This window comes from Chelonia mydas, chromosome 12, assembly GCF_015237465.2.
Source record: "Chelonia mydas isolate rCheMyd1 chromosome 12, rCheMyd1.pri.v2, whole genome shotgun sequence".
NCBI classification, from domain to species: domain Eukaryota; kingdom Metazoa; phylum Chordata; order Testudines; family Cheloniidae; genus Chelonia; species Chelonia mydas.
The window spans coordinates 5,367,750-5,395,225 of record NC_051252.2 but is presented as its reverse complement, the minus strand read 5'-3'; the positions used below and the strand labels follow the sequence as shown (position 1 = coordinate 5,395,225).

The following is a 27,476-nucleotide window of genomic DNA, read 5'->3' as shown; positions in this document are numbered from 1 at the left end:
ATAGTGACTAATGATACTGATACTTCCAAGCTCAGAAGGGACCATTCTGATCATCTAGTCTGAACTCCTGCATAACACAGGCCAGAGAACATCCCCAAAATAATTCCTAGAGCATAACATGTAGAAAAACGTCCAATCTTGGCTTTAAAATAGTCAGTGATGGAGACTCCACCACAACCCTTGGAAAATTGTTCCCAATAGGAGGAGTGGGGAGAAGAAACCCAACTGGTTTGAAGATGGAGCTTGATAAATGTATTAACAGGATTATACAACTGGGGTACCTATGATAGCAGGGAACTGGACTCAACGACCCAAGATCCCCCCTTCTAGTCCTACGTTCTAATCACCCAGCTCCCTAAGAGCATTACTGATTTCTAGGAAGTCTGTCATCTGAAACACAGCTATGTAACATACAGAGCCCAGGGCCTCTGCACCTTTCAGAGCCCTGACCCGGGCACCAAGGAGTGACACTGTGAAATGAAAGACAGTCCCTTTCCCAGGAGCTGTGACTGTTACCCCGGCAGCACTGGGAGCAAGAGCGCAGCACCATGAGACACTCCCTTGCCCCAGGGGCGAAGCATGCTGCTTGAGCACAGCTCCCAGCTCCACCCAGCTTTGGAAGGAAGAGAGGAGACCCATGACTCAGCCCCAGCTCTCTGATTTGGCAGAGCAAAGCACCACCCACGCAGCCAGCAGACTGCCCTCTCTGCATGCACAAGTGTCATTAAAATCTCATCATGGGTTCATTCAGAGTCTGATTGAGTGGACACCCTGCAGGGCCAAAAGGCCAGTGCAAAGAGGCACCTGCTTAACCATGATTAGTTGTAGCTACAACTCGTTACCTCGTTTGGATTTCTAACAACAGATGGGAAATAAGTTCTGATCAGTGTCAACACAATACACTTGATTTCCAGCTGACTGACATGAAAGCCTTTGACCTGAAACAATATTAAGTTACAGCATGTCTGCTTCCAATCATTCACCCCCTTGCCAGATCAACAGCACTACTCGTTCCTCCCAATAGCACTGACATAAAGCACCGCCCTTCTCCTTCAGGGACAGTCCCGCCAGCCACAGCCCTGGCCTTTCTGCTTCACTTCTAACGCGTCTTTGTAGGTGACGGTCCACTGAGTATTTCATGCAGCTGATGAATGAAAACAAAATCTTGATGCCAACAGAGACACTCGCCAGAAATGTGGTTGCACATTCTGAGCAGAGTTCCGTGGACAGTACTTACGGGCCTGGGGACAAGGCTCTCAGAGTGGCTGAAAGGAGTGCAGCTGTTCCCCCCTCAAAGTCAGGGCTCTGGCTTTTCCAGAGGACTGGGAAATACAGGCAAGGGGTCCCCCTGAAACAGGGCAGCGCTCCACCTCCTGAAAGCAGCCAAAACCTGGGATGGCACAGATGGATTTCAGGGCAGCTGGCAGCTGGAACGCAGCAACCACACCAAAGAGCCTGGGGCCAAAGGGCTGGGGCTGCTTCTACGGGCTCACCTGTACTAAGCTGAAAGCCTTAAAAAGGGCAGGAACTGGTGAACAGCGACGAGCATCTACCAGAATGGTTAGGCCCAAAGCTCGGCACTCTGCTCTGTGAGGAAAGGGAAAGAAATAGTTAGTGTGTCATTGCCCCAGTGCAGCACGGGTTATTCAAGGGGTACTGTTAGATAACATGGGGTACCGTGCCGGGCATACCCATACCACTCTGTAAAGGGAAGCCACTAACTGGCATCTTTTTATTAGCCACAATATCTTCCCTTTGAAGTTGCCTAGGCTGCTCTTTCTTCTTCCCTTTTACTGCTAAGTGAATTCCTGATGCCCCACTTACCACACCTCCTCCCATGACACTGTCATTCCCGCCATGCCGTACCACACCCCAGACCCCAGCAGCAAATCTGCAGACAACACAGACTATCACATCTCTCTGGAGGCAGGCAGTGAGGAGGAAAGCCATGGGGAGTGCCAGCACTCACTGACTATGCCCAAGGGCTGGCATGCAGCATCACTTACATCCTTTCGGCTGCACTGACAACAAAGCTTACACTTGGAACTAATCGTATTTTTCAAAGCATTACAAAACGCAGACCAGGAGCTAAGACCTAACGGAGTCTGTGAGGAGCTGGAAGAAGCCCCGTCAGCCAGGGAGCCCATGGCAGCAGCAGTAGGGGGGAAACGACACAGCACGTGACAAACGGATACATTCTGAATGCGTTTAGCCCTTCCTGGCAAACTGCATCACATCCGTGATGCCAATACATCGCTCGTCCAGCTGAGGCACACTTGCTCAGCCTCTGCAGCCGCCTTTGTCGCTGGAGGACAGGCTGTCAGGAAGCTTGTTTCCTAGAATTATGTCACGGGGTTGTTGCTGGGCTACCCCAGAATTGTCAATGTCATGTTTTCCAAGCCCTATTTTTGGAGTTAATGGTTTGGATTTAAGGCAATGCTTGGAAACGTAGAACAACATACACATAACGCTGCTGCTTAGCATGCGTATACCGCATGCTGCATGTCCAAAGCACGCAGTCAGCAGATCTGTTGCTCGTGCAGTTTCAGAGCTGTTTGGGGCCATCTCCTCATGCTGCCAAAGGACGCCAGCTCCATTCAGTTTCCTTGCTCTTGCCCCCAACTAAGTGCCAGTCGAGTTTGCCCTGTCCTGCCTGTCTGACACCCTGCCCAGCCTGGAAATGGCACCAACCTTGGGATGCTGTGTAAATACAGGAGGAGGCGCACCAGCTCGTTGGTGTTGCAGTGGGGGTTTAGCCAAATCGTGTTCCTTGTGGTGATTATGGCCACTGCACGTCCACATTTGTCTCTGGTGCCTGAAAATGAGAATTTATTTTAACATCTGCCATTTGTCAGAGCCTTGATGGATCCCCCCACAGATTACCTCCAGGGCAGCCCATCTCACCCACAGCCCTTAGTTATTCTCCCTGTAAATTACAGCATTGCTACTGGGACCAAAGGCTCTTCCCCCACTTCCCACCCCCATAGAATTGAGCACACAACCTCTACAACATGCCAGTGCCCATCAGGAGAAGACCAGGACCTGCCATTGAAGCAGTGCCATGGCCACTGAGAGGCACAAACAATGCTCGCTGTTTGCACGGTCTCTAATAAAGTTCTGTTGTAGTTACTGGAAACAGCGATTCAGGCTCACACTCAGCACTGCACAAAGTAATAAAACTCAGGCTTGACGGGCCTAAAGCCCTCTTGGCCCTCAGGCAGCGTGATTACTTTTGCAGCTGATTGCTGTCAGCTGGAAGGAATTTAAACAGCTTTGAAGAACTGTGTGCAGCCTAATCAAATTCAGGACTAATACTCCAGGCGGAGGGAGGAAAGCCCAGTCTCCCAGCACACAAAGAAGCAGGCTCCTCTTCAGAACAAATCTACAGAGAGAGAACCCGCAGCTCCCACTCCAGGGCCAGCGCAAGGTGGAAGCATCAGAAGCATGGCTTTCCCCTCACTGTGGAGGAGCCCATCACACTATGGTAGCCCTAAAGGGACAATGGGCGCTGGGCACACACTGTTAACCTTGCAGGAGGTTTGGCGTCCTTCTGCAGGGGATGCCAGCGGGTTAAGGTGTGAACAAAGAGAGCATGCACAAGGCAGCTGACTCCCCCACCCAGAGCAAGCTGAATTCCCCAGGGCTCTATGTGTGGAGCAGGTAAAAGACCTTTGCTTTCGCCAAACACCTTTGATCTTGCCAGCCAGGAAAGGAGAGCTGAAAGGCAGTTGTGGCTCTCTCCTTCATGACAAAAATTCCAGGGGCAGAAGTTTGGGGGGGGGGGCGGGTTTAAGAGGTTATCCATCTTTACCCCAGGAACTCTGCAAGATGTGTTAATTGGTGTTCAACAATCTTCCTTGCTTGGCTTGGGATTGCTTGGCTCTGCACTGAGAACAAGGAAGCAAAGGACCCAAGGGGGCAGTGCAATTGCACCCGACCGGTGTGTTTCCGAGTTCTACATTTCACCTCAGAGATCCATACCTGGTCTCTTCTATTCAACAAAACTGGCAGAGACCCCCAGGCAAGGGCAAGTTACCAGCATTGCTGTACCCCACAATCTCACTGTTCTGAGGAGACCGCTCATCTATACAAGCTGGGAACACATGTCTCTTGTTCCAGTCGTAAAAATGGCATGACATGATTAAAAACATCCCAAGAAACCTAACAAGAGCAGAATCCTAAAAAAAAAAAAAATTAAATTACATTTTTCTGTATCTTACCCACTTGGCCCCTGCTGTCCCCTTGGAGGGAATGTGAATTGAAATAAAACGAAGTAAATAAGTCATTTCAGTGAGGGCACAATGAGCCCCAAATAAACAGATCCGCTCTGCTAGGAGCAAACCTCTCAGTGAAGTCCAGCAATGAGAGCCAGGGCCCCAAGCAGCCATTATTTAAAACAGAGGGGAAATCACAAGTAGGGTTAACTCCTTTTCAGGGAGCAGGACCATTAAATGGTCTTTGTTCTTCTAAAGTCAGGTCTGAAAGGGAGATTAAATAAATCAGGAGCACTGTTATTGCACCTGGAATATTGTGTTCTGTTCCAGGCAATACACGACGAGAAAATGGTGATAAAATAGAAAGAGTTCATTAATAATATATGTAGCTCTGTGAGTTAAGAGAGAAGTCATCAAAACTCTCATGCTCCAGGACATCAGCTGACTGCCCGAGAGATCAGGACAGAATCCGCTCTTTATGGAAGTTCAGCAGGGGTTGTTTTCACCTTTTTCTTAAGCATCAGTTATTGTCCTCAGAATTATTAACCGCAAGAACTGGATTAAACTTTCCCCTGACTCCCACATAGGAGTATAGAAATTACCTGACCAGATCAGACAAGGGGTCTGTCTCCATCAGTGGCTGGCACTGGATAATTCATAGGAAAGTGCAAGGGTTGCCGCAATTGACTAATGAAACATCCTGCCCAGAGGAAAGCCTCTTCTGAACCTCCTCTGTTAGTTCCTACCCCTTATAAAACTATATTTACTCTCTTCACTGTAACCATGGTGTTCCCATAACCCCTACCCATGTCTAACATCCCATGGGGGGGGGGAGGTGTCTGTGTGTGTTTGAGCATGTGCGCATCTCCCCCAGTTCACACTCCTCCTAGTAGTATGCTGGGCACTCCCACTTCCTGGGGATGATTTGGATGCATTTAGTGCTTCTGATGTTGCTCCTCCCTCAGATGAAGGTTCCCTTCAAGCATTTCTGGAAGGCTGCACCTGTGTTCACGGGTTATTATTTCTAAGTGGTTTACGTACATGTGACATTTTTGGTTTGCATTTTTCATAGATTCATAGAGTTTAAGGACAGAAGGGACCATCAGATCATCTGGTCTGACCTCCCGTATAACACAGGCCAGAGACTTTCACTAAGTTACCCCTGTGTGGAGCCCAACAACTTGTGCCTGGATAAAGAATATCTTCCAGAAAGGCATCCAGACTTGATTTGGTAGTTTGTTCCAATGGTTAATTATCCTCACTGTTAAAAAACTGGGCCCTATTTCTATTTTGTCTGGGTTCTGTGTCCAGCCACTGGTTCGTGTTCTGCCTTTCTCCGCTAGATTAAAGAGCCTTTTAGTAGGTGTTATTTTCTCCCCACGAAGGTACTTATATACAGTAATCAAGTCGCCCCTCGGCCTTCCACACATGTTGAGCTCCTGAAGTCTCTCATTGTAAGGCATTTTCTCCAGCCCTTGAGTCATTTCTGTGGCTCTTTTCTGCACCATACTGGAAAGCATCATACTGGATGCAGTATCCTGGTGTTGGTCTCACCAGTGCCATATGCTGAATTAAAATCACCTCCCTACTTCTGCCCACTATTCCCCTTTACACAGCCAAAGATTGCATTAGCCCTTTTGGCCACTACAGCGCACTGGGGGCTCTGCTGAGTTGCTGGTCCACTGTGTCCCTTTTCCGAGTTGCTGCTTTCCAGGACACAGCACCTCATTCTCTAGGTACAGCCTGTATTCTTTGTTCCTAGACCTTGCATTTGGCTGTATTAAAATACATTTTGTTTGAATGGACCCAGCTTACCAAGCTATCCAGATCATGATGTATGACTGCTGTCTTCTGCAGCATAGTTATAGCCATATGCTTGAAAGCTTGTCTCTCTCAACAACAGAAGTTGGTTCCCTGAAATATATTACCTCACCATCTTTGTGTCTCTAATATCCTGGGATCAACACAGCGACAACTGTCAGTACTGGGGCTTGTGACTTTGCATTGGGAATAAGGAGGGAGGCAGTAGCTAGCTAAGTGGGACGGTTGTCACTCTGTGTGGGTTTGCACAGAGCGGAAGAGAAGGAAACTGGAGGGGTTTGTTGGGGAAAGTTTACTGGCACCGAAGCCAACCAGGAGCACCCAAGATTCACTGCTGGACTGGAACTCTGTCCTGGATTCCTGAGCTCTGAGTCTAGATGCAGTGCTTGGCATCCACCCTTTCACACTGGACACTCGTGGTAGATGAACCCTTGTTTTAATGCTCCCCTTATCTTTCTCCTGCTGTTTTTCTAAATTCATCCTTCTGTAAATAAATATTTCCCTTTCCTATATTCATTGTACTGTTCCAGTGTGTATGTATTTACGTTGGGGATTGGAACAGGTGCCTCTGGGGTGGAAGGGAGTTTCCCTGCTGGGTTCCCGTGTGCACCTTTCCTTGACCGCAGCCACCCCACAGAGTGGGCTCCATCTTGGCCACAAGGGTGTTATAGTTACATTAGGACTCCTGGATGCAAATTATCCAGTCCTTCTTGAGAGTGAGTTCCTGTTTCCTGCCAGTCCCCGACTCAGCCTGAAAGCTCCAAGAGCTGGCCAGCGATTTGAGGACCGAATTTCAGAAATGTTTCTAGTGAAAGGAATATGGCAGACACAGACCTTCTGCCCCCCGGGAAAGTCTAAAATGCACCCCTATCAGCAGCACACCTACATCAGCCCTTCTCCAGCACAACGCTTCCTGCCCATCCCTCTGGCTCAGTTACTCACCTGGCAGACAGGCAACTCCACTCGTGAGTACGTCGAGGTTCACTTCCTTTGCTGTGACAGGTGCAGTTTGAAAACTTCTGGGTGCCACATCAGATGGGGGCTCCTGGTGAGTAACAGCTGCTGAGCCTTCCTCTGGGGAACAGACTCGACCCACTGGCTCCCACGAATCTGTACACATTTCTTCTTTTATCTTTTCTCCCCCTTTCAGCCGTGTTCCTGTAAAATAAGAATAATCCCACTGGTGTCAGGAGCCTGGGGGCAGAACACATCCCCCGTCAGAGGTGTCAGCTAACAAACTCCAGACGCAAGAGACCTGCCAGGACCGCTGGCACCCCAAAGCTCTTCAACAGCTAGTACCGTTACCAAGTAAACTGCTGCATCAACAGCTGCTGCCACTACGCCCCTTATTTACAAATAGAGACACATTTGGAGCTACTTAGTTAAACAGCTGTTCCCAGAAAGCTGTATCTCTTCCACTGTGGCTTGAAGTGGGACCCCTGGGAACTCTAGGAGCGAATGCTGCTGTTTATAGGTTGACGCCCATCCCATGCTACTTGCAAGCTCCCTTTTCCCAGCTTTTTAAATAAAAAAAGTTTTAAGTTGTCTTTGTGCCCTACGAGAATTCTGGGCAGCAGGTAGGAACAGGGGCGGGTTTCAGGCCTGAAGATCACGGACACATTGAAGAGTTTGCTGGTTATCTTATGACGACATCATTCTCTGATGGAGTCCAACTCTGGATACACTGGCCTACCCCAGATAAGTGAAAGGAAGGATGCCTTGTGCCTGGACCACATACTGGGAGGGAGGAGATTAGGGTTTCATAAATACATAGACTCCAAAGCCAGAGGGGACCACTGTGATCATCTAGTCTGATTTCCTGTATAACACAGGCTGGCAAACTTCTCCAAAATAATTCCTAGAGCAGGTCTTTTAGAAAAACAGCCCATCTTGATTTAAAAATTGTCACTGATGGAGAATCCACCACAATCCTTGTAAATTGTTCCAATAGTTAATTACCCCCACTGTCAAAAATTCACACCTTCTTTCCAGTCTGATTTTGTCTAGCTTCAATTTCCAGCCATCAGATCACGTTTTACCTTTCTCTGCTAGACGGAAGAGCCCATTACTAACTATTTGTTCCCCATGTAGATACTCACAGACTGTGATCAAGTCATCCCTTAACCTTCTCTTTGTTAAGATAAACAGATTGAGCACTTTGAGTCTATCACTATAAGGCATGCTTTTTAATCCTTTAATCTTTCTTGTGTCTCTTCTCTGAAACCCTCTTCAATTTATCAATGTCCAATTCACCAGAATTGGACACAGCAGCAGTCACACCACTGCCAAATACAGAGGTAAAATAACCTTTCTACTTCTACTCAAGATTCCCCTGTTTATGCATGATTTTATGTTTTCTTCCTGGTTACTGATAAACATGTTAAATAACATAGGGCCAAGAACCAATCCCTGTGGGACCCCATTGGAAACACACCCATTCAATGATAATTCCACTTTACATTTTGAGAGCTATCAGTTAGCCAGTTTTTAATCCATTTAACACATGCCATGTTAATTGTATATTAGTCTAATAAGTGTTATGAAGGGAACAGATATATGAGCAGCAGCCTAGTGGAAGACCTGGGAATAGAACTCATGATCCCTAAGCTTGCAGTTTAATGCACTAGCTATGACAGAACTGGTATGAAATACCCCAATGGCTTCAGAGCTTTGTGCCTGGGGAATTTCAGACCTGGTCATGTACAGGGCCCTGAGTCTGGAACTCTGCTATGATGCGTATTGCAACAGACAGAATATCCTATAATATCCTGAACAAAACTTATGGAGGTAAGATAAACTTTACTGAACTGAGTTCAACCTTACTGAATTTGGGGTCCACTGTATTAAAAAATGGGGGTGTGCATGTGGAATTTATGTATTTCCATGGGAAGTGCAAATGGGAGAACAGCAAGGGAGTGGTCAGGCTAATTCACTCAGGTGGGACATCGGTAGAGAAGTCACCCCTGGAAAGGTGCACATACACTAGTTCAAACTGGGTTCCCCAGGGACCAACAGACAAAGACAGGGTCTGCGTCCTGTTCCAGAAAATGGACAGGACCCCAGGTCCACAGAGGGTCCCAGGCCTTAGGGCAGGATTGGAAGGACTGGGGCTACTGAGGCCACATAAGATTGATGGCTTGTTCTGAGCTAAAGCTGTGATGAACTTGTAATCACAAGGCATCCCCGCGGGTGGCGGGGTGAAGGACTGCTCCTGCCATGTTGGGGTGAACCCTGGTAAGCTTATTAGCATGCATGTAGGCTCTTTTCTTGTGTTTAATATGTTTCCTCTGTAACAGCTTAAGAATAAAGCTGGCTCAGAACTGTAGCCATTATACCTGTTAACCATCTTTGTAGAGAAAGCAAGCAGGTGTTCTTTGGCAATGTGTCTGCGCTGGGAATAACACAGTGAAGGCAAGGAACTGTGCAGTCTGAAAATACCCTGGTCAGAAGGGAGAGGGACATGGGTCTCCATGCAGATAGCCAACAGCTGGGGAGGCGGAGGCCTGAGAGTGGGTGCCCTGGCTGGACCACAGAGGGGAATACAGGAGCAGTTGCCCTGAACTGACAGGTATGTTTGGAGAATTGTCATTATGATTTGGAGCAGGGGCTGTGGGATTCTGTGGCTGTCGAGCCTGCAGTCCCAATGAGAGCGTTTGCTTTGGATTAGTAATTGCATCATTACAAGCAGGTTCAACCTGTCCTGTAGAATGGTCACCAAGGAGGGTAACTGGCAAAGCTGTGTCCATTTGGAGCAGCAAGGAAAGGTAACCACTACGAACCACAAAGAGGGAACTGGAAAGGAATTCAGCGCACAGGAACGTCTCTCTCTCATCCTCCCAACCGCTGCCCAGCACTGAGACAGATAGCAGGGCAGCTGTGAGCTGAGCACTGGCCATTCCTCACCCAAACCAGGGAATACACCCCCTCTGCTTCTGCACCTAGACTACATCGCTATTTGTAATATATTAAATGCAAGAACAAATATGTTTGCAGAACACTGAAGCCCTGACTGAACTGATGAGGAAAGGCATCTCTGAGAGGTACAGCCACTCTCGCTACAGCACAGATCAAAGCCGCAAGTAAGCAGTTCTAGCAGAGACATTTTTTCAGAAATATGAATGAATTGTGCAGGCTTGTGGCCTCACCCTTTGTGCTGCCATTGGCAGGGGGGTCAGTACTTAATAGTGGACCCCAAGCAAACCTAGGTGATTCAGCAGCTGAGTCAGTCCTGATCCAGTACCCTGGCACACCAGCCATCCGCTCCCAAGTTCCACTCTATGTCCCAATTCCACTATCTGGGCTGGACAATTATAGCTGGAAAAAACACTGGGTACAACTGTCTTCTACAGGCTGCAGCTGCTGGAGCTGCCAGAGGCTAGTGCACTTCAACTCCTGGTGGCTCTCCGTGCTGGCCTCCCAGTGCGGGGAGGGGGTAGGAAAGAAAGGGAAACCTAAGGATATTAAAAGAGAGAGAATATGCCAGGATAATTGGAAGGGGGAACCCAAGGAGAAGCGAGAGAGAGAAGGGACAGTTGCCCCTGGAGATGCCAGAGAAAGAATGGGCTACTGGCCCTTGACTTCCATTTGCCCGGGGGCGGGACTAGAAGGAAGAACCTAGGCAGTTGTAAGGAGCAAGCCCATGGGAAGACTAGAGGGGAGAGAAGGAAAAGGGGGAAATCTCCTGGTGTGAGCTAAAGGGGACTGCAGGTCACTGGGCTTCCCAGACCAGAAGGCCAGAGCCAGTTGGGCAGGGGGCTAGTCTTGCTGGAGCTGTGCAGCCTTCACACTGCACCAACCTGACGTCTGCTTGGTCGTGAAAAGAAGCCAATTCCTGGGCTTCATGAAGTAAGTATTTCACTGGCCCAGTCAGGTTGGGGCATTCACACCTCACTGATAACAGGGCTGCAGCACATCTGTTCATGTTAATGCAAAGTTGTGAAGGGGGGGAGCTTAATTTTTAAAAAATGGAAATTGCAGAATGTAGCAGATTGAAGCAAAATCTGCAGTGAGAGCAGGGGCATACGAAATTGCCACACCTGCAGATTTCTCCTTTCCCTGAGGTTAAGGCAGCAGTTGTGGGGGAGGGCTGGGCTGTACAGGTTGCAAAGGGGCTTTGATATTCCTCTTGCAAACTGCCCCAGCAACAGCCTAAGAGCCTCAGCTCTTTCGAATTCAGCACAGTGCACTAGAACATCACTAGTGGGCGGGGTAGTAAAAAAAATCGTAGCAGACGCTGCTGAGCATTCTTGGAAGTGATTTTTCAGTCATATAACTATTTAATTCATAGCCAATTTCCCCCCAAATGAGGACTCCTTTCACGGCAAATCTGACTTGTATTTACATGATCAGTGCAGGGGAAATGGGAGCCGGAATTTCTGTAAGTGGGAGCAGCCTGGGTTTGCTGGGCTCTCCCAACTCAGACACAGCAGAAGGGGCTTTGCTCAGACTTTCCAAAGACAGTTCACTTTTGGGCAGAGATCAAGCAAAGTATGTTTCAGCTCAATTTGGGAAGTTAGGGGTGGGATAAAATATGGGATTATAATGGCAACAGTTTTACCACCTCAACTATAATGTGAACTGGCAGGGGGTTAGACTAGATGACCCTTGCAGTCCCTTCTAATCCTGTAGTTCTATGATTCTATGAACTTCCCTATCAAGAATTTCACTCTGTAGCTCTTCGAAGTTACAGACACAGAACAGCTGGCAGGGAACGCTGCTGGAAATGAATACCAAAAGGATAGCAAATTGTGTCTAGTTCACTTTGGAATTGTATCTCTAAGGTTATGTCTACACTACAAGCACTACAGTGGCACCACTGCAGTGTAGACACTTACTACAGTGAGGGAAGAGGTTCTTCTGTCACTGTAGTAAAATTCACCCCCTTGAGAGGCAATAGCTAGTTGACGGAAGAATTCTTCTGTCAGCCTAGCAGTGTCTATACTGGGGCTCAGGTCGGTTTAACGACATCTCTCAGTGGGGTGAATTTTTCAAACCCAGAGTGATGTACATAGGTTGACCTAAGTCTTAGGTGCAGATGAGGCCTTAGTTGTTCTTTGGGTTAGAAATGGCGAGATGAATCATAATGAATTAAAAAAGCACCTGCCATCCAAGGATCTCAAAGCCCTCACAAATGTTATCGACCAAACTAAGCTTCCCACGTCTCTGTGAGGTACATTATCCTCTTTTGCACTTTAATTTGTCTGTACAAAGTGCAAGCTGGTCTCCATATTGGAAGAGAAGGTTCAAGGTCTGGAGCAACAGGTATCGACCCTGCGTTGCATAAGAGAAACTGAAGATTTCCTGGACAGACGTCAGGATATGCTTCTACGGACACAATGTTCTGAAGATTCAGAGCAGGCTGCGCAGCGGGGACAGGAGGACGGTGAAGAAATTTGGCAGCATGTGACCTCCAGAAGAAGAAAGGGGAGCGTCCATTTACCAGCAACGCAGATACAGGTAAGTAACTGTTTTCATGTTCTCTCCACAGGTACTCATGCGGAGAGTGGACTAGATGATACATCTGAGGGAAGGGAACAGAAGGAGACTCCGCCGATTGGAAGGCATGAGATGCACTGTCCTAGGGTTGGGGGTTCGACGACCATCACTCCCAAGAGAAGGAGGCGGGTGGTAGTGGTTGGGGACTCTCTCCTCAGGGGGACTGAGTCATCTATCTGCCGCTCCAACGGGGAAAACCGAGAAGTCTGCTGCTTGCCAGGAGCTAGGATTCACGATGTGATGGAGAGACTGTCGAGACTCATTAAGCCCTCGGATCGCTACCCCTTCCTGCTTCTCCACATGGGCACCAATGATATTGCCAAGAATGACCTTGAGCGGATCACTGTCGACTACGTGGCTCTGGGAAGAAGGATAAAGGAGTTTGAGACGCAAGTGGTCTTCTCGTCCATTCTCCCCATGGAAGGAAAAGGCCTGGGTAGAGACCGTCGAATGGTGGAAGTCAACGAATGGCTACGCAGGTGGTGTCGGAGAAAAGGCTTTGGATTCTTTGACCATGGGATGGTGTTCCAAGAAGGAGGAGTGCTAGGCAGAGACGGGCTCCACCTAACGAAGAGACGGAAGAGCATCTTCGCAAGCAGGCTGTCTAACCTAGTGAGGAGGGCTTTAAACTAGGTTCACCGGGGGAAGGAGACCAAAGCCTTCAGGTAAGTGGGGAAGTGGGATACCGGGAGGAAGCACGAGCAGGAGTGCGCTAGAGGGCAGGGCTCCTGCCTCATACTGAGAAAGAGGGACGATCAGCGAGTTATTTCAAGTGCTTATACACAAATGCAAGGAGCCTGGGAAACAAGCAGGGAGAACTGGAAGTCCTGGCACAGTCAAGGAATTATGATGTGATTGGAATAACAGAGACTTGGTGGGATAACTCACATGACTGGAGTACTGTCATAGATAGATATAAACTGTTCAGGAAGGACAGGCAGGGCAGAAAAGGTGGGGGAGTTGCACTGTATATAAGGGAGCAGTATGACTGCTCAGAGCTCAAGTATGAAACTGCAGAAAAACCTGAGTGACTCTGGATTAAGTTTAGTAGTGTGAGCAACAAGGGTGATGTCGTGGTGGGAATCTGCTATAGACCACCGGACCAGGGGGATGAGGCGGATGAGGCTTTCTTCCGGCAACTCACGTAAGTTACTAGATCGCAGGCCCTGGTTCTCATGGGAGCAGTTTATATTGCTGGGAGAGCAATATAGCAGTGCACAGACAATCCAGGAAGTTTTTGGAAAGGGTAGGGGACAATTTCCTGGTGCAAGTGCTGGAGGAACCAACTACGGGCAGAGCTCTTCTTGACGTGCTGCTCACAAACCGGGAAGAATTAGTAGGGGAAACTAAAGTGGATGGGAAACTGGGAGGCAGTGACCATGAGATGGTCGAGTTCAGGATCCTGACACAGGGAAGAAAGGAGAGCAGCAGAATACGGACCCTGGACTTCAGAAAAGCAGACTTTGACTCCCTCAGGGAACTGATGGGCAGGATCCCCTGGGAGAATAACATGAGGGGGAAAGGAGTCCAGGAGAGCTGGCTGTATTTTAAAGAATCCTTATTGAGGTTACAGGGACAAACCATCCCGATGTGTAGAAAGAATAGTAAATATGGCAGGTGACCAGCTTGGCTTCACAGTGAAATCCTTGCTGATCTTAAACACAAAAAAGAAGCTTACAAGAAGTGGAAGATTGGACAAATGACCAGGGAAGAGTATAAAAATATTGCTCGGGGATGCAGGAATGAAATCAGGAAGGCCAAATAAAACTTGGAGTTGCAGCTAGCAAGAGATGTTAAAAGTAACAAGAAGGGTTTCTTCAGGTATGTTAGCAACAAGAAGAAAGTCAAGGAAACTGTGGGCCCCTTACTGAATGAGGGAGGCAACCTAGTGACAGAGGATGTGGAAAAAGCTAATATACTCAATGCTTTTTCGCCTCTGTATTCACGAACAAGGTCAGCTCCCAGACTACTGCACTGGGCAGCACAGCATGGGGAGGAGGTGACCAGCCCTCTGTGAAGAAAGAAGTGGTTCAGGACTATTTAGAAAAGCTGGACGAGCACAAGTCCATGGGGCCGGATGCGCTGCATCCAAGAGTGCTAAAGGAGTTGGCAGATGTGATTGCAGAGCCATTGGCCATTATCTTTGAAAACTCATGGCGATCCGGGGAAGTCCCGGGCGACTGGAAAAAGGCTAATGTAGTGCCCATCTTTAAAAAAGGGAAGAAGGAGGATCCTGGGAACTACAGGCCAGTCAGCCTCACCTCAGTCCCTAGAAAAATCACGGAGCAGGTCCTCAAGGAATCCATGCTGATGCACTTAGAGGAAAGTGATCAGGAACAGTCAGCATGGACTCACTAAGGGCAAGTCATGCCTGACTAATCTAATTGCCTTCTATGATGAAATAACTGGCTCTGTGGATGAGGGGAAAGCGGTGGACGTGTTGTTCCTTGACTTTAGCAAAGCTTTTGACTCGGTCTCCCACAGTATTCTTGCCAGCAAGTTAAAGAAGTATGGGCTGGATGAATGGACGATAAGGTAGATAGAAAGCTGGCTAGATTGTCAGGCTCAACGGGTAGTGATCAATGGCTCCATGTCTAGTTGGCAGCCAGTATCAACTGGAGTGCCCCAAGAGTGGGTCCTCGGGCCGATTTTGTTCAATATCTTCATAAATGATCTGGAGGATGGTGTGGATTGCACCCTCAGCAAGTTGGCAGATGACACTAAACTGGGAGGAGGGGTAGATACACTGGAGGGTAAGGATAGGATACAGAGGGACCTAGAAAAATTAGAGGATTGGGCCAAAAGAAATCTGATGAGGTTCAACAAGGACAACTGCAGAGTCCTGCACTTAGGACGGAAGAATCCCATGCACTGCTACAGACTAGGGACCGAATGGCTCGGCAGCAGTTCTGCAGAAAAGGACCTAGGGGTTACAGTGGACGAGAAGCTGGATATGAGTCAACAGTGTGCCCTTGTTGCCAAGAAGGCCAATGGCATTTTGGGGTGTATAAGTAGGGGCCTAGCGAGCAGATCGAGGGACGTGATCGTTCCCCTCTATTCGACATTGGTGAGGCCTCATCTGGAGTACTGTGTCCAGTTTTGGGCCCCACACTACAAGAAGGATATGGAAAAATTGGAAAGCTTCCAGCAGAGGGCAACAAAAATGATTAGGGGACTGGAACACATGACTTATGAGGAGAGGCTGAGGGAACTGGGATTGTTTAGTCTGCGGAAGAGAAGAATGAGGGGGGATTTGATAGCTGCTTTCAACTACCTGAAAGGGGGTTCCAAAGAGGATGGATCTAGACTGTTCTCAGTGGTACCAGATGACAGAACAAGGAGTAATGGTCTCAAGTTGCAGTGGGGAAGTTTAGGTTGGATATTAGGAAAACCTTTTTCACTAGGAGGGTGGCGAAACACTGGAATGCGTTACCTAGGGAGGTGGTGGAATCTCCTTCCTTAGATATTTTTAAGGTCAGGCTTGACAAAGCCCTGGCTGGGATGATTTAGTTGGGATTGGTCCTGCTTTGAGCAGGGGGTTGGACTAGATGACCTCCTGAGGTCCCTTCCAACCCTGATATTCTATGATTCTATGAATTTATTGTAGTGACAGTGGTAAGGAAACACTATGACTGTTTTTAAAAGCCTCGTACTCCCAGCTTTGAAACAACATTTTGGTTTTCCCTACCCCTTAACTCATACTTTACTCAAAATATTTTTAACAAAAGACCTTTCAACTGAAGGGCCACTGGCCACAGCTCAGAATAGCAACATCCAGGCGGGACTCACCTAGTTCTGCAATATCTCCACTGGCATGTCCTTTAAAACCCTAGTGTATTTTTGAAACAGAAAGGCCCTTTGCTTTCCCCCAAGTATTATGTCACTAAGTTCCACTACTGCAGTGATTAGACATTGCACATGAACTGGAGAGCAGCCAGCATCTCTCACTTTCATTATCTCATAACCTCAACTGGAATCAGTTATTTTTGGTCTCCTCAGATAGGAACATTGAAGCACTGAGGCAAAGAGACACTGGGGTCATTTAAAAAGTGTGTGGCAAAACCCTGAATGCCCAGGTTTTCTGACTTCCAGCCATGTGGCTTTCACCTCTGGGTAATCAGCCAAAATCTGGCACAGGACAGCGATGACTAAAACCAGTTACCATCCAATGGCTGCTTTGTAGCCCATGTGAAGAGTGTCTCATTCTAAGGGGACATCCCAGTTGTTAAGTACTAGCATCCACCATTGAAAAGCCTACACACTGGGCATGGAAGTGGAATCCTATTCTTTGTGTGGATGTGTCTGGTCCGGACTGATGTTCATTAGTTGGGTAGCACTGTCAGGGGGAACTCACCCACAATGTACCAGAACAACAGGTAGAGCAAGTTGGTTTCTCCAGCTCTCAATACGTCACTTTCACAAACACGGAGGTCCAATCTTCTCTACATCTCTAACTGCCAGGAAACCCAGTTACATCACAGTGTGTCCTGATGCTTTTCTGTAGACACGCTCTAACTGTGGGTATGTCTACATCGCAATCAGGAGCTGTGACTGCAGCCCCAGTAGTTATAGCCAAGCTAGCTTTGATCTAGCTAGCTCAGGTAACTACAGCAGTGAAGCTGGGACAGGATGGGCGGCCGCTGTGCAAGTACGTACCCAGGGTCCTAAGAGGGCAGGGCTAGGCCCCTGGCATCCACCCCGCTGCCATGGCTTCACTGCTATCGTTACTCAAGCTAACTTTGATCTAGCTACGTCTACACGTGCTGCAATCACCCCTCCCAATCGCAATACAGACATGGCCAGTCCAAGAGACACAGAATATGATGTTAGCCCAATTACAGGGATATAAGTAGGCCCGGACAATACTGCAACTTTTGCACATGTAACAGTCAGGAAACAACAACTATGCTTGTAACCAGAACCCACGGCTCAGTTATGGCTGCAGTGCAACAAAAGGAAGGTGGGGATTTTGTATCTACAGTACAGGCACTGTATGGAAGCTCCCATCTGTCTACCGAAACCCCACAAGATCTGTCTCTCTAGATTTGGTCAGGCAAGGTCAGGCGAGCTCTAGCTAATGCAGTTTCATGGTCTGTTTCCCATAGCCTTTCAACTGTCCTCTCATTCTACTATTCCAGCCCCTGCTAATTTTTCCTTGACTTAGAGATGTCTCACTGCCAGGGCCGGCTCCAGGCACCAGCGAACCAAGCAGGTGCCTGGGGCGGCAAATGTAAAGGGGCGGCAGGACATCGGGCGGTGGCAGGAATTCAGCGGCCGCTCCATCAGAGCGCGTTTCGCGCTCGGCGGCAATTTAGCGGCAAGGACACAACTCTTCTTCGGTCGCCAGCAGCAATTCCGCGGCCGCACCTTGGCTCCACCTCTGTGTTCGGCGGCAAGGTTTTTTGTTTTGTTTTTTTTGCCACTTGGGGTGGCAAAAACGCTGGAGCCGGCCCTGCTCACTGGAGTGTCCTGTGCCCATAAAATGTTTTGGAAGATCTGAACTGCACGGTTAGGTTTGTAGCTCTGCTAACTCTCGAGACACTATGACTCTAGTATTACACTCTGTCTGAATAGACACTACCTGCATATAACCTTGTGCAGGAGCCTGAAATTTTAACTGCATGTCCAATTTCCTCTGTGGGAAGGATGGGTGATTTCATTAATGCACAAGCCGGGGAGTCAGGTGATCTGGGATCTGATCCCAGCTCAGCCACTGAAACACTGTGTGACTTGGGTCAAGCCACTTAACCTCACTGTGCCTTCATTTCCCCACCTGAAACGTTGCGATTAGCCAGGCCACTCAGGCTAATAGCCTGCTAGTTTAATCATAAGTGAGTTGGAGAGAGGGCATTTTCAGTAGGGGTCCTCAATGCTAGGATTTGCTTTCTACACTGCTTAACCAGAATCCAAATCTGGTGTTCAGGTCACATTAAAAAGCCTATCTGTTTTCCTGTGCCCTTTTTCTGCTGTAGCCTTCTGCCCCAGGTAACCTCCCAGATCTGGCCTTCAATTATGAAAGGGTCAGAACAATATACATTCTATTATGATGGGATGATTTAGTGGGGTTGGTCCTGCTTTGAGTGGGGGGGGGTTGGACTAGATGACCTCCTGAGGTCTCTTCCAACCCTAATCTTCTATGATTATTACATATTTCGATTGTGCATATTTATTAAGTGCACATTACCATGGGATGTGGGGATTACCTGGTCAACGGAAGGGCTTTAAGATTGGCAATGTTGTGTTGGACAAATTACCCACACTATGTCCACTTGAATGTAGGATGACAACCCCAGGCCATAGTGATTCTGGGTGAGAATAATGCCTCTCCTGCCAGTATACATTCATAGTGCCAAGGTAAATGCTTCCAGAATCCTCTCTCAGCCACAGGCTCATCTAAATGCACAAATATAATTAGTGTTTAAATACTGTTTAACATTTGCCAAATTCTTTTCTCCAGGAGGCAGCTGACTGTCAGGGGTAGGTTGTCTGGGCCCTTCTCTCTGTATGCGTGTGTGTCTCAAATACAGAGGATAGATGCTTACCTTTAGAAGGTGAATCCTGAGAAGCTGCTTCCTGCTCGGAAGGGGTGGGTTTTGTATTGCTGCTCCATTCAGCCAACTGCATTGGCCTCTTAGCATTATCCCCATCAGTAGGTGGAGAAGATGGCAGTGTGGCCTCCAGTTCCTTTGCTTTGGGTTTCAGCATGTCTAGAGTTTCCAAGGCTGCTGACTCATTCCCAGCCTTTGGGATGGTCCTTCTGCATGACCCCTCTTGTTCAGGAGCACCTTGTTTGTTCTCCGGACCCCCTTGCAAATCCTGTCCAGCCACAAATTCCAGGCCAACCCCTTCCCTTGGGGTTTGCAATAGCACAGAGTTCACTACACTTTTGTGACACTGGATTTCCACACAGCTTTGTTTCTCCTCACATTCCTCTCTATCCCTTTTGGTTCCAATTTGGTAGGAGCTCTCTATAGGTACACCTACCATTGTGCCATTGTTGTCTAACTGTTTTGCTGTCTGTCTGATCTCTATTAGCCCAGAGGTTTGGAGTAGTTTAGCTTCTTCTCCTTTCTGTTGTGTACAGCCCAGGACCTCCTGTCCTTTGTCCTGTGACAAGTATCCATCCATCCCTCTGTCAACAGCAGAGGAGTATGGATGGCTGTTCTGCTTCTCGTTCCCAGTGAATGTTTGTTCATCAGTTTCTTTGCAGACTTCCTCAACACTAACTCCACTGCCTAACTCTCCTAACTGGTCTGCTTGTCCTCGCTTCAACTTTGCAGGCTGACTGAACAGAGGACTAAGTTCTGCTAGCGGATTACTGCAATGATTGTGTTCTACAATTCTATCTGGCACATCCACTGATGAACGGAAGCATTGTTCTGTCAGACGTGAGGATTCAGATGTAATCGGAATGCCAGAGTCTTCCTCAAGTCTGCAGTGTGGTGTGGAATGTCCTATGGCCGAAACAGGAGAAAAATACACCCTGGCGCTGTCACTGTCCTCATGGGCTCTCAATTGATTTTGCATTCCCTCCCTAGCAGCAGCATTAAATGGAAGGGCTTCTGGGCTCAGCTCTGTGGTTTCTTTGCCAGTTTCTGCCCCACGGACATCGCTTTCAGCTTCTGTTTTTCCAGGAGTCTCTATTAATTGTTCCTTGCATTCAGCACTGTCTCCAGCACAAACATCATTGTAACTGCACATTGCATATCTCCAGTCTATCGTGTGCTCACTGTGTGCCCCTGGCCCCACGGAGGATGAACTCTCTGCACTGCTGGCTGGAGATGCAGCTGTGTGAAAGTTAGAGTCTGAATTCCCTACACTGCCAGGATCATTGGATTCCAGCTGACTTTTTGGTAACAATTCACCATGTCGCATCATTTTGTTGTTTTCCAAATGAATTACATTTTCATGAGCCCCTGAATAAGGGGTCCTTGATGTGTCCGTCTGACTGTGCTGCTTTTGTATAAGTGCTGCACAAACCAAGTTCTTTGAGCACGTGCTACTGTCCCGAAGGACAATAAGCCTGTGTTTGTCTTTCGAGACATTCACCCTGGGTCTGGGTTGAGTTCTAGAATTTAAGGCTATCGACTGGGTTAAGGAGCCCACTTGTGGCCCAAATCTCGGCAGTGAAACTTCCGTCAGCTCTACGTACTCTCCTTCAGAGTCACTTTCAGAATCCTCCAGGGGCACAGGACTCACACCATTGACAACGGTGTCAGCTGATTCCTGAGTCGTCCTGCTAATGACCAAATTGTCCTGCATCACTTCTTGCTCCTGCGAAGCTTGAGGCCCAGGAGCAGGTGAGTCGCATTTGGGATGCTCCATTGGGAAGCACAAATTTGAAGATTCTTCAGCCATTTTGAGAGCTGTGATATTATTTTCAATTATTTTTGGTTTATCAATAAATTCAGGATTGACGACTTTATCCCAAGGAACCCGGAATATTTTATCATCAGAGGCTAGTAAACAATTTTCCAGCGCTGTACCCATCCGCTCTCCATTGATGGACTCCAACCACTCCACAGAAAAAACAGAGGTGTAGGAGACCTCTGGGACCACAACTTCCTCTACATTATGTTTGTCATTTGCCAAACATTTCAGTACTATTCGTGGCGACTTCTTTAGGTAGGGCACCACCTGCAGGTAGAAGTCACCGGGCTTTAAGGCTCGCCAGTCTATGGAGGCCAGCTGGACTATAATCTTCTCATGGACACAGAGAGGCCAGCCTTCATGGTGGAACAGCAATCCACAGTACTGAACCTGTGGGGAGGAGAAAAGCATTTCAGCACCAGTGATAGAAAGAGGTCACCACAGTCTTTGTGACAGAAAAAAATGACTGGCTCCCTATTACAGTTTGCAGTGTTGCTGTACTGTGTTTTGATCCTAGGATATGAGAGACATGGTGGGGGAGGTCATATCTTTTACTAGATCACCGTCTCTTGGTGAAAGAGTCCAGCTTTCATGCTACACAGAGCTCTTCTTCAGATCTGGGAAAGGTCAGAGTGTCACAGCTACATACAAGGCAGAACAGATTGTTAAGCAAAAGGAATTAACACATTGCAAGGTGGCCTCGTGCCTCGTTATTATCCCTGTTTTAAAAATGGGGGAAATGAGGCACAGAGATGTGAAGTGACCTGGCGAAGGGCACAGAGAAGCTGGGTTTAGAACACAGAAGAATTCCCACATCCTAGAGCAGTGGTTCCCAAACTAGGGGTGCTGCTTGTTCAGGGAAAGCCCTGGTGGGCGGGCTGGTTTATTTACCTGCTGCGTCCACAGGTTCGGCCGATCGCAGCTCCCACTGGCCGCGATTTGCCGTTCTTGGCCAATGGGAACTGCAGGAAGTGGCGCGGGCCGAGGGACGTGGGAGCTGCGATCGGCTGAACCTGCGGATGCGGATGAACAAACCAGCCCGGCCCACCAGGGGCTTTCCCTGAACAAGTAGCACCCCTAGTTTGGGAACCACTGTCCTAGAGCAATGCTCAAGCCAGAAGACCCCACCTCTCTCTGAGCTGTGACTTACTGGGGCAGAGGGAACTGAATGAGAAAGGAATTCCAAACATTCTGAACTTCACTAGCAACCAAGGCAATGTATGTACCTAAGCCAATGCACCCAGACAACTGCTTACTTGTTGCAAATTTGCAGATGATTTACTGCACTAACATGAACAGTTTTCAAAGGCTGCAGGCAGAGTCTTTTACTCACTAGTGCAAGTGGCCAGACGCCTGCCTACAATGAGACATAGGCTGTGCAAGCATTGGTGATGTTTGCCTGCCTTCACATGCTCACAATCTGCACTAGACGTAGACCTCAGTACACAGGATACCCGCGTGCAGGTTGAGACTACAAGCTGCCTTTTTCCCTTTGCTATAGGCTTCTCTTCTCTATATTCTTTGTGGGCTATCACCGAAAGGATTCATGAGTGAGATGTGTTTTACAGAGGGATCTGAATGAAGAACATTCAAGCCTGTGCTAGCAAAGCAATGCTGAAGTGGTCAATATGGGTCCGGCTTAAGGTTTCTGTTTTCTTCTGTAGAATGTAGGTTCTCTGTTTTTTTAAACAGAGCTTTTGGAGTGTCTCTAACGCAGTTACACTAGGAGAATGACCCATTTTTGACAAGTGTGGGCAACGGGGCATCATTTCAGGAACCGGGATTAAACCCAGCTGGAATATTGCACCAGGTAAAGGACACTGCTTATCTGCCACTATTTGAGGGTCTACACTTGGGAGATGGAGGCCAAAATATCTTGGCCCATGGTAGGAGGCCACTGCACCTGGCTGGCTGAAGGAGGTGCAGATACAAGGAGAGTTGATGGAGGGAGCACAGCAGGGCTTCTAGCAGGAGGGGCAGTAGTCACCCACCTATCCACAGGCTCTGGGAAAATACCCTCCAGTTGCCAGAAGTGGTTCTGAGCTGGGAATTAATCATGGATTTTTGGTCTGTCTCCTGATATTTGAATCCCCCCCCAGCCACGTGTGTGATAACTGCTTTGGCCAGGCCAACTCTTGTATACAGCATGATGTGCCTGTGTCCCCTGCACACCGACCTCCATTCATTATGCACCCCCAGCCCCAGCCAGTCAATGTGCCCCTTGCTGACAGCGCCACCCCTGCTCCTCCTGCAGCTGTGGAGATTCTGCACGGTGCAGGCTGCGCCCCCCGGCCTGCGAGAGCAGCCCCGGGGCACTCACCACTCCCAGGCCGGGGGACAGGGAGCAGCTCCAGCAGGGCTCCTCTTCTGCCACTTCCCAGGGTGCAGCACAGAGAGGAGGAGGGAGGAAGAGGAAAGCACCAACCCACTCTCCGTGGGAGGGCCAGGGGAGGAGGGCAAAGAGCCGGCCCCGGAGCTATGCGACTCGCTCTGCTTCTCCCCGTCTCCTCTCAGCCCTCCCGCTTGCCTACCCAACTCTCCTTGGCCACTGAGGGCCGGGAGCGCCAGCAGCCCAGATGGGCTGTTCTCCCCCAGGAGGCGGGAGGTGGGAAGGCAGCCAGTTGGAGGGGAGAAGCTGCCTCCAGCAGGGGCCGAAGACCCTTCCTTCGCCGTGGACTTGCCAAGGTGGCAGTGCCAGGCATTTGTTCAGGGGGGCTGCCCCACAGGCACTGCACAGCAGCAAGTCCCAGGGGGCTGCCACAAGGCCTCGCGCTCGCCCTGGGAAACTCTCATAACCTCCCCTTATTTCCCAGCATGCTCTGCCAGACCCTAGGGTCTGAATATGACTACCAGTGGACTACATATCGCAGCAGGCCTTGTTCTCAAAGACTGACTGGCTGGAATCACCAAGAGTCAGCTGATCCCCTCTGACTGGGAGGGGAACTGCGGCCCAACCTGCCCCAGCCTTGGGCCCTAAACCTGAGGTCTGAAGAAGGAGCTTCTTTATAAACCCAAAGTGCTTCCCCACAACCACTGCCTACCCCTCAGGGACCACACCTCCTGTTTCACAGGATCTTTATGGGCAAATCTAGAACAGGGTATTACTGAACGGGGAGGGCTCCCCATAAATCTCAAAGAGCCTGTACACTCTATTACAGACTGCAACCTGGCCTGCACCTCTGTGTGTACAATGTTAGATGTGCAAACCTGCACATATACATTCAAACATGAACACCTGCACATCTAGGTGACAGATTGCAGCCCGTGTGCATTTTCACATGTAAATCACAATTTTCATGCACTGACAAATGGATCACACACAAGTGTGGTAGTGCAAAGTACATGTGCAAGATTGCACACACACCAGCTGGAGGCCACTAACAATCAGGCCCAACATTTTACAGTGTTGCCAACATTTGCAATTTCATCACAGTTCTCATGATATTTGTTGTTTTTCTTAAATCCCCAACTCCTGGAGGCAAGTGATCAAGCAAGAATCTCAGCTTTCAATAAGAAGTTTCGAGCCCTCCTGGCTGAGGTGAAAACCATGAAAATGCGACCCAGGTGCACCCTAAAGGCTCAGAATCCAGAAGACCAAAAAAAAAAAAAAACCAAACAACAAAACCCTGTGTATTTTTTTTTTTTAAATCACACGATTTTTAAGCCAATCTAATGACTTTGGCGAGCCTGACTCATGCTTGTTTAATGCTGAGCACTGGCAATGCTGGAAAATGCTAATCTCAGCATCACAGTAGCAGCAATGTAATGTGACTCCTCGAGGCTACTGAGTCTGGGAACATTCCAGCAACCAGCAACAAGGAGTGGGAGTTCTGGGCAAAACACCGACTGGCAGTGTTTCATCCAGAGTGTTCTCCTGCCAGCAGCAGAATCCGGCCTCCTACTACGTATCACTGAGGAGACGCTAGGGCATAGGAACTACCATATTCCAGTCAGGTGTACCTCAGTAAAAGTTCAGAAAGAGACTCAGCTAAAACTCCCTTCAGTCGGGGTCTCTGTTTACGCTCCACACAAAGGCACCAGCCCACTTCTGATTTCTGGAATGCAGGTTTCAATAACTAATCCTCAACCCTTTCTTGTCGATCTGCCTGTCCACCTACTATAAACTAACTATAATAATAAATAAATAGATTAATGATACTTTTTGCCGGCACTTTTATGGACTAACACTACAAGAAAAGTCTCCTGACAGGCCTCTGGGAGACAGCGATACTTACACAGGCATCCTGCTGAATGCACTGCAAGATGTGCTTTGCTGGAATCAGGAAATCTATGAGGTAGCGCAATCCATCCCCGCGGTACGTCTTCTCCACCACGTCAAAAACCTGGCACAGAACTGTGGCTGCTGTGGCCTCAAACGGAGGGTAGAGCACTGATAAGGTACTCTGTATGCACCTGTCCAGTGATTCGGAGTCCTGTCAAGAGAGAGAACATTAATGGCACCAAGATGCTGCATGTCCCAACCTCGCCTCGCATAGAACAGAGGGGATAGCATGCTAAGGACCCTCAAGACTCCTGGGGTGCAGCACCTGCAGGATGTAGGGCCTTTCAAGCAAGAGAGGAAGAGGAAGAATGAGCTTAAGTCCGTGTTAGCTTCCTTATTATGTGAATTTTCATGTAAAATAGTCTTTAAAATAAGCTCCCTCAGTGCGTGAGCGAAGCGCTCACATAACAGAGAGCTGCGCCCGGTGCTGAGATCATCGCAGCATAAAGCTAACACAGCAAATCCTTCTCCCTGCTGAGTCGGGTGGGGCTGCAATTAACGTGTTATTGCCGCACGTCAGTGAAGTGGGGCGTGTGGATCTGCAGGCCCAAGATTCAAACTCCTTTTCAAACACTCCACATCTGGAAGCACCACTCAGCACATAGGTGTGTAAAGGCCGGTGTTCCATGCCTCTGAGGGCTACCGAGAGCCTTCATTAATCCCACCCACTCCCCATACTCAGTTAACTCCATGTTTGAAAATGAGACGTGCAGCAGGACAGGTGTAGCCATGTGGAGTGAGTGGAGATTTTAATGATGGTGCACCGTGCGTCAGATGCATCAGCGGGAGAAGTTGTTTTGTATGTGCTATTGGGTAGCACTCGGAGAGCCAAACGGTATGTCATTTTGATTTTTTCAGATAACTCCCTCAAAGTAATGAGCAGATGCTCGACTCCCAGGGGAGCTTGGTGGCCAGAGAGCTCCCACAGTAGCCTCAGCAGTGGGAGAGTCTCTACCGTCCGAGATACTCCCTGTAGATCCTATTCTGGCGTATGTGAGTGGGATCTCCCTTCTTTCTAAATACACAAATCTGCAGTGCTCAGTGATGGCACTTCCATTATTCTCACACTCATACCATTCCTGCAGCCCTATGGAAGTCTTCACAAGACAATTATTAACATGGGCATTGAGTCAAAACCTCTTGATAATGTTACAAAATTCCAACGTGCATATTATCCCACCTTTAGTGAAATAAGCACACAGAGAATAGCCATTGCATGTTATCAGTGTTGTTTAATACAACAGTACAAACACAGAATATAGATAATACCTAAGTCCCCACCTCTCTTTAGTTACATCTATCCCCAAAAGCCTGCAGGAGTTGCATTTGTGAGGGAGAAGGGATCCATTCCGTTCCTTATGTAGGAACAGTACAGAGATAACCGTTAAACACCAAAACACGGGAGTGTATACAAACCAGTTGTCTCTCACGGGGCGCAGAGAGCACTGATATCCTGGACAAAGAGCCCTGTGGCTGCAGCAGCAACATCCTTAGGTAAACATAAGACCATAAGAACAGCCATACTGGGTCAGACTAATGGTCCATCTAACCCAGTATTCTGTGTTCAGACAGCAGCTTCAGAGGAAATGAACAGAGCAGGGCAATTTTGAGTGATCAATCCTCCGTTGTTCAGTCCCAGCTTCTAGCAGTCAGAAGTTTAGAGACACCCAGAGCATGGGGTTCCATCCCTGATCATCTTGCCTAATAGCCATTGCTGGACCTATCCTCCATGAACTTATCTAATTCTTTTTTGAACCCAGTTATAGTTTTGGCCTTCACAACATCCCCTGGCAACGAGTTCCACAGGTTGACTGTGTGTTGTGTGAATAAGTACTTCCATTTGTTTTTTTAAACCTGCTGCCTGCTAATTTCATTGGGTGACCCCTGGTTCGTGTGTTCTAGGATAAATAACACTTCCCTATTCACTCTGCTCACACCAATCATGATTTTATAGATCTCTATCATATCCCACCTTAGGGAAGCTGTTCCATACCCCTAATAATTTTTGTTGCCCTTCTTTGCACCTTTTCCAGTTCTAATATATCTTTTTTGAGATGGAGTAACAAGAACTACACACAGTATTCAAGGTGTGGGTGTACCTTGGATTTATATAGTGGCATTATGATATTTTCTGTCTTATTATCTATCCCTTTCCTAATGGTTCCTAGCATTCTGTTAGCTGTTTTGACTGCCTCTGCGCATTGAGCAGATGTTGTCAGAGAACTATCCATGATGACTCCAAGATCTCTTTCTTTACTGGTAACAGCTAGTTTGGACCCCATCATTTTATATGT

The 27,476-nt window shown here is 48.3% G+C and overlaps 1 protein-coding gene across 1 annotated transcript in view; it reads right to left on the bottom strand.

Moving 5' to 3' along the window:
- PLEKHG4 (pleckstrin homology and RhoGEF domain containing G4) overlaps nucleotides 1–27,476 on the bottom strand; it is a 171,228-nt gene that overhangs the window by 119,348 nt on the left and 24,404 nt on the right. Inside the window, 5 exon segments of the mRNA XM_043526266.1 lie at nucleotides 1,494–1,587; nucleotides 2,692–2,815; nucleotides 6,978–7,193; nucleotides 19,073–21,290; nucleotides 25,136–25,333. Of these exon segments, the coding sequence (XP_043382201.1) occupies nucleotides 1,494–1,587; nucleotides 2,692–2,815; nucleotides 6,978–7,193; nucleotides 19,073–21,290; nucleotides 25,136–25,333 (2,850 nt within the window).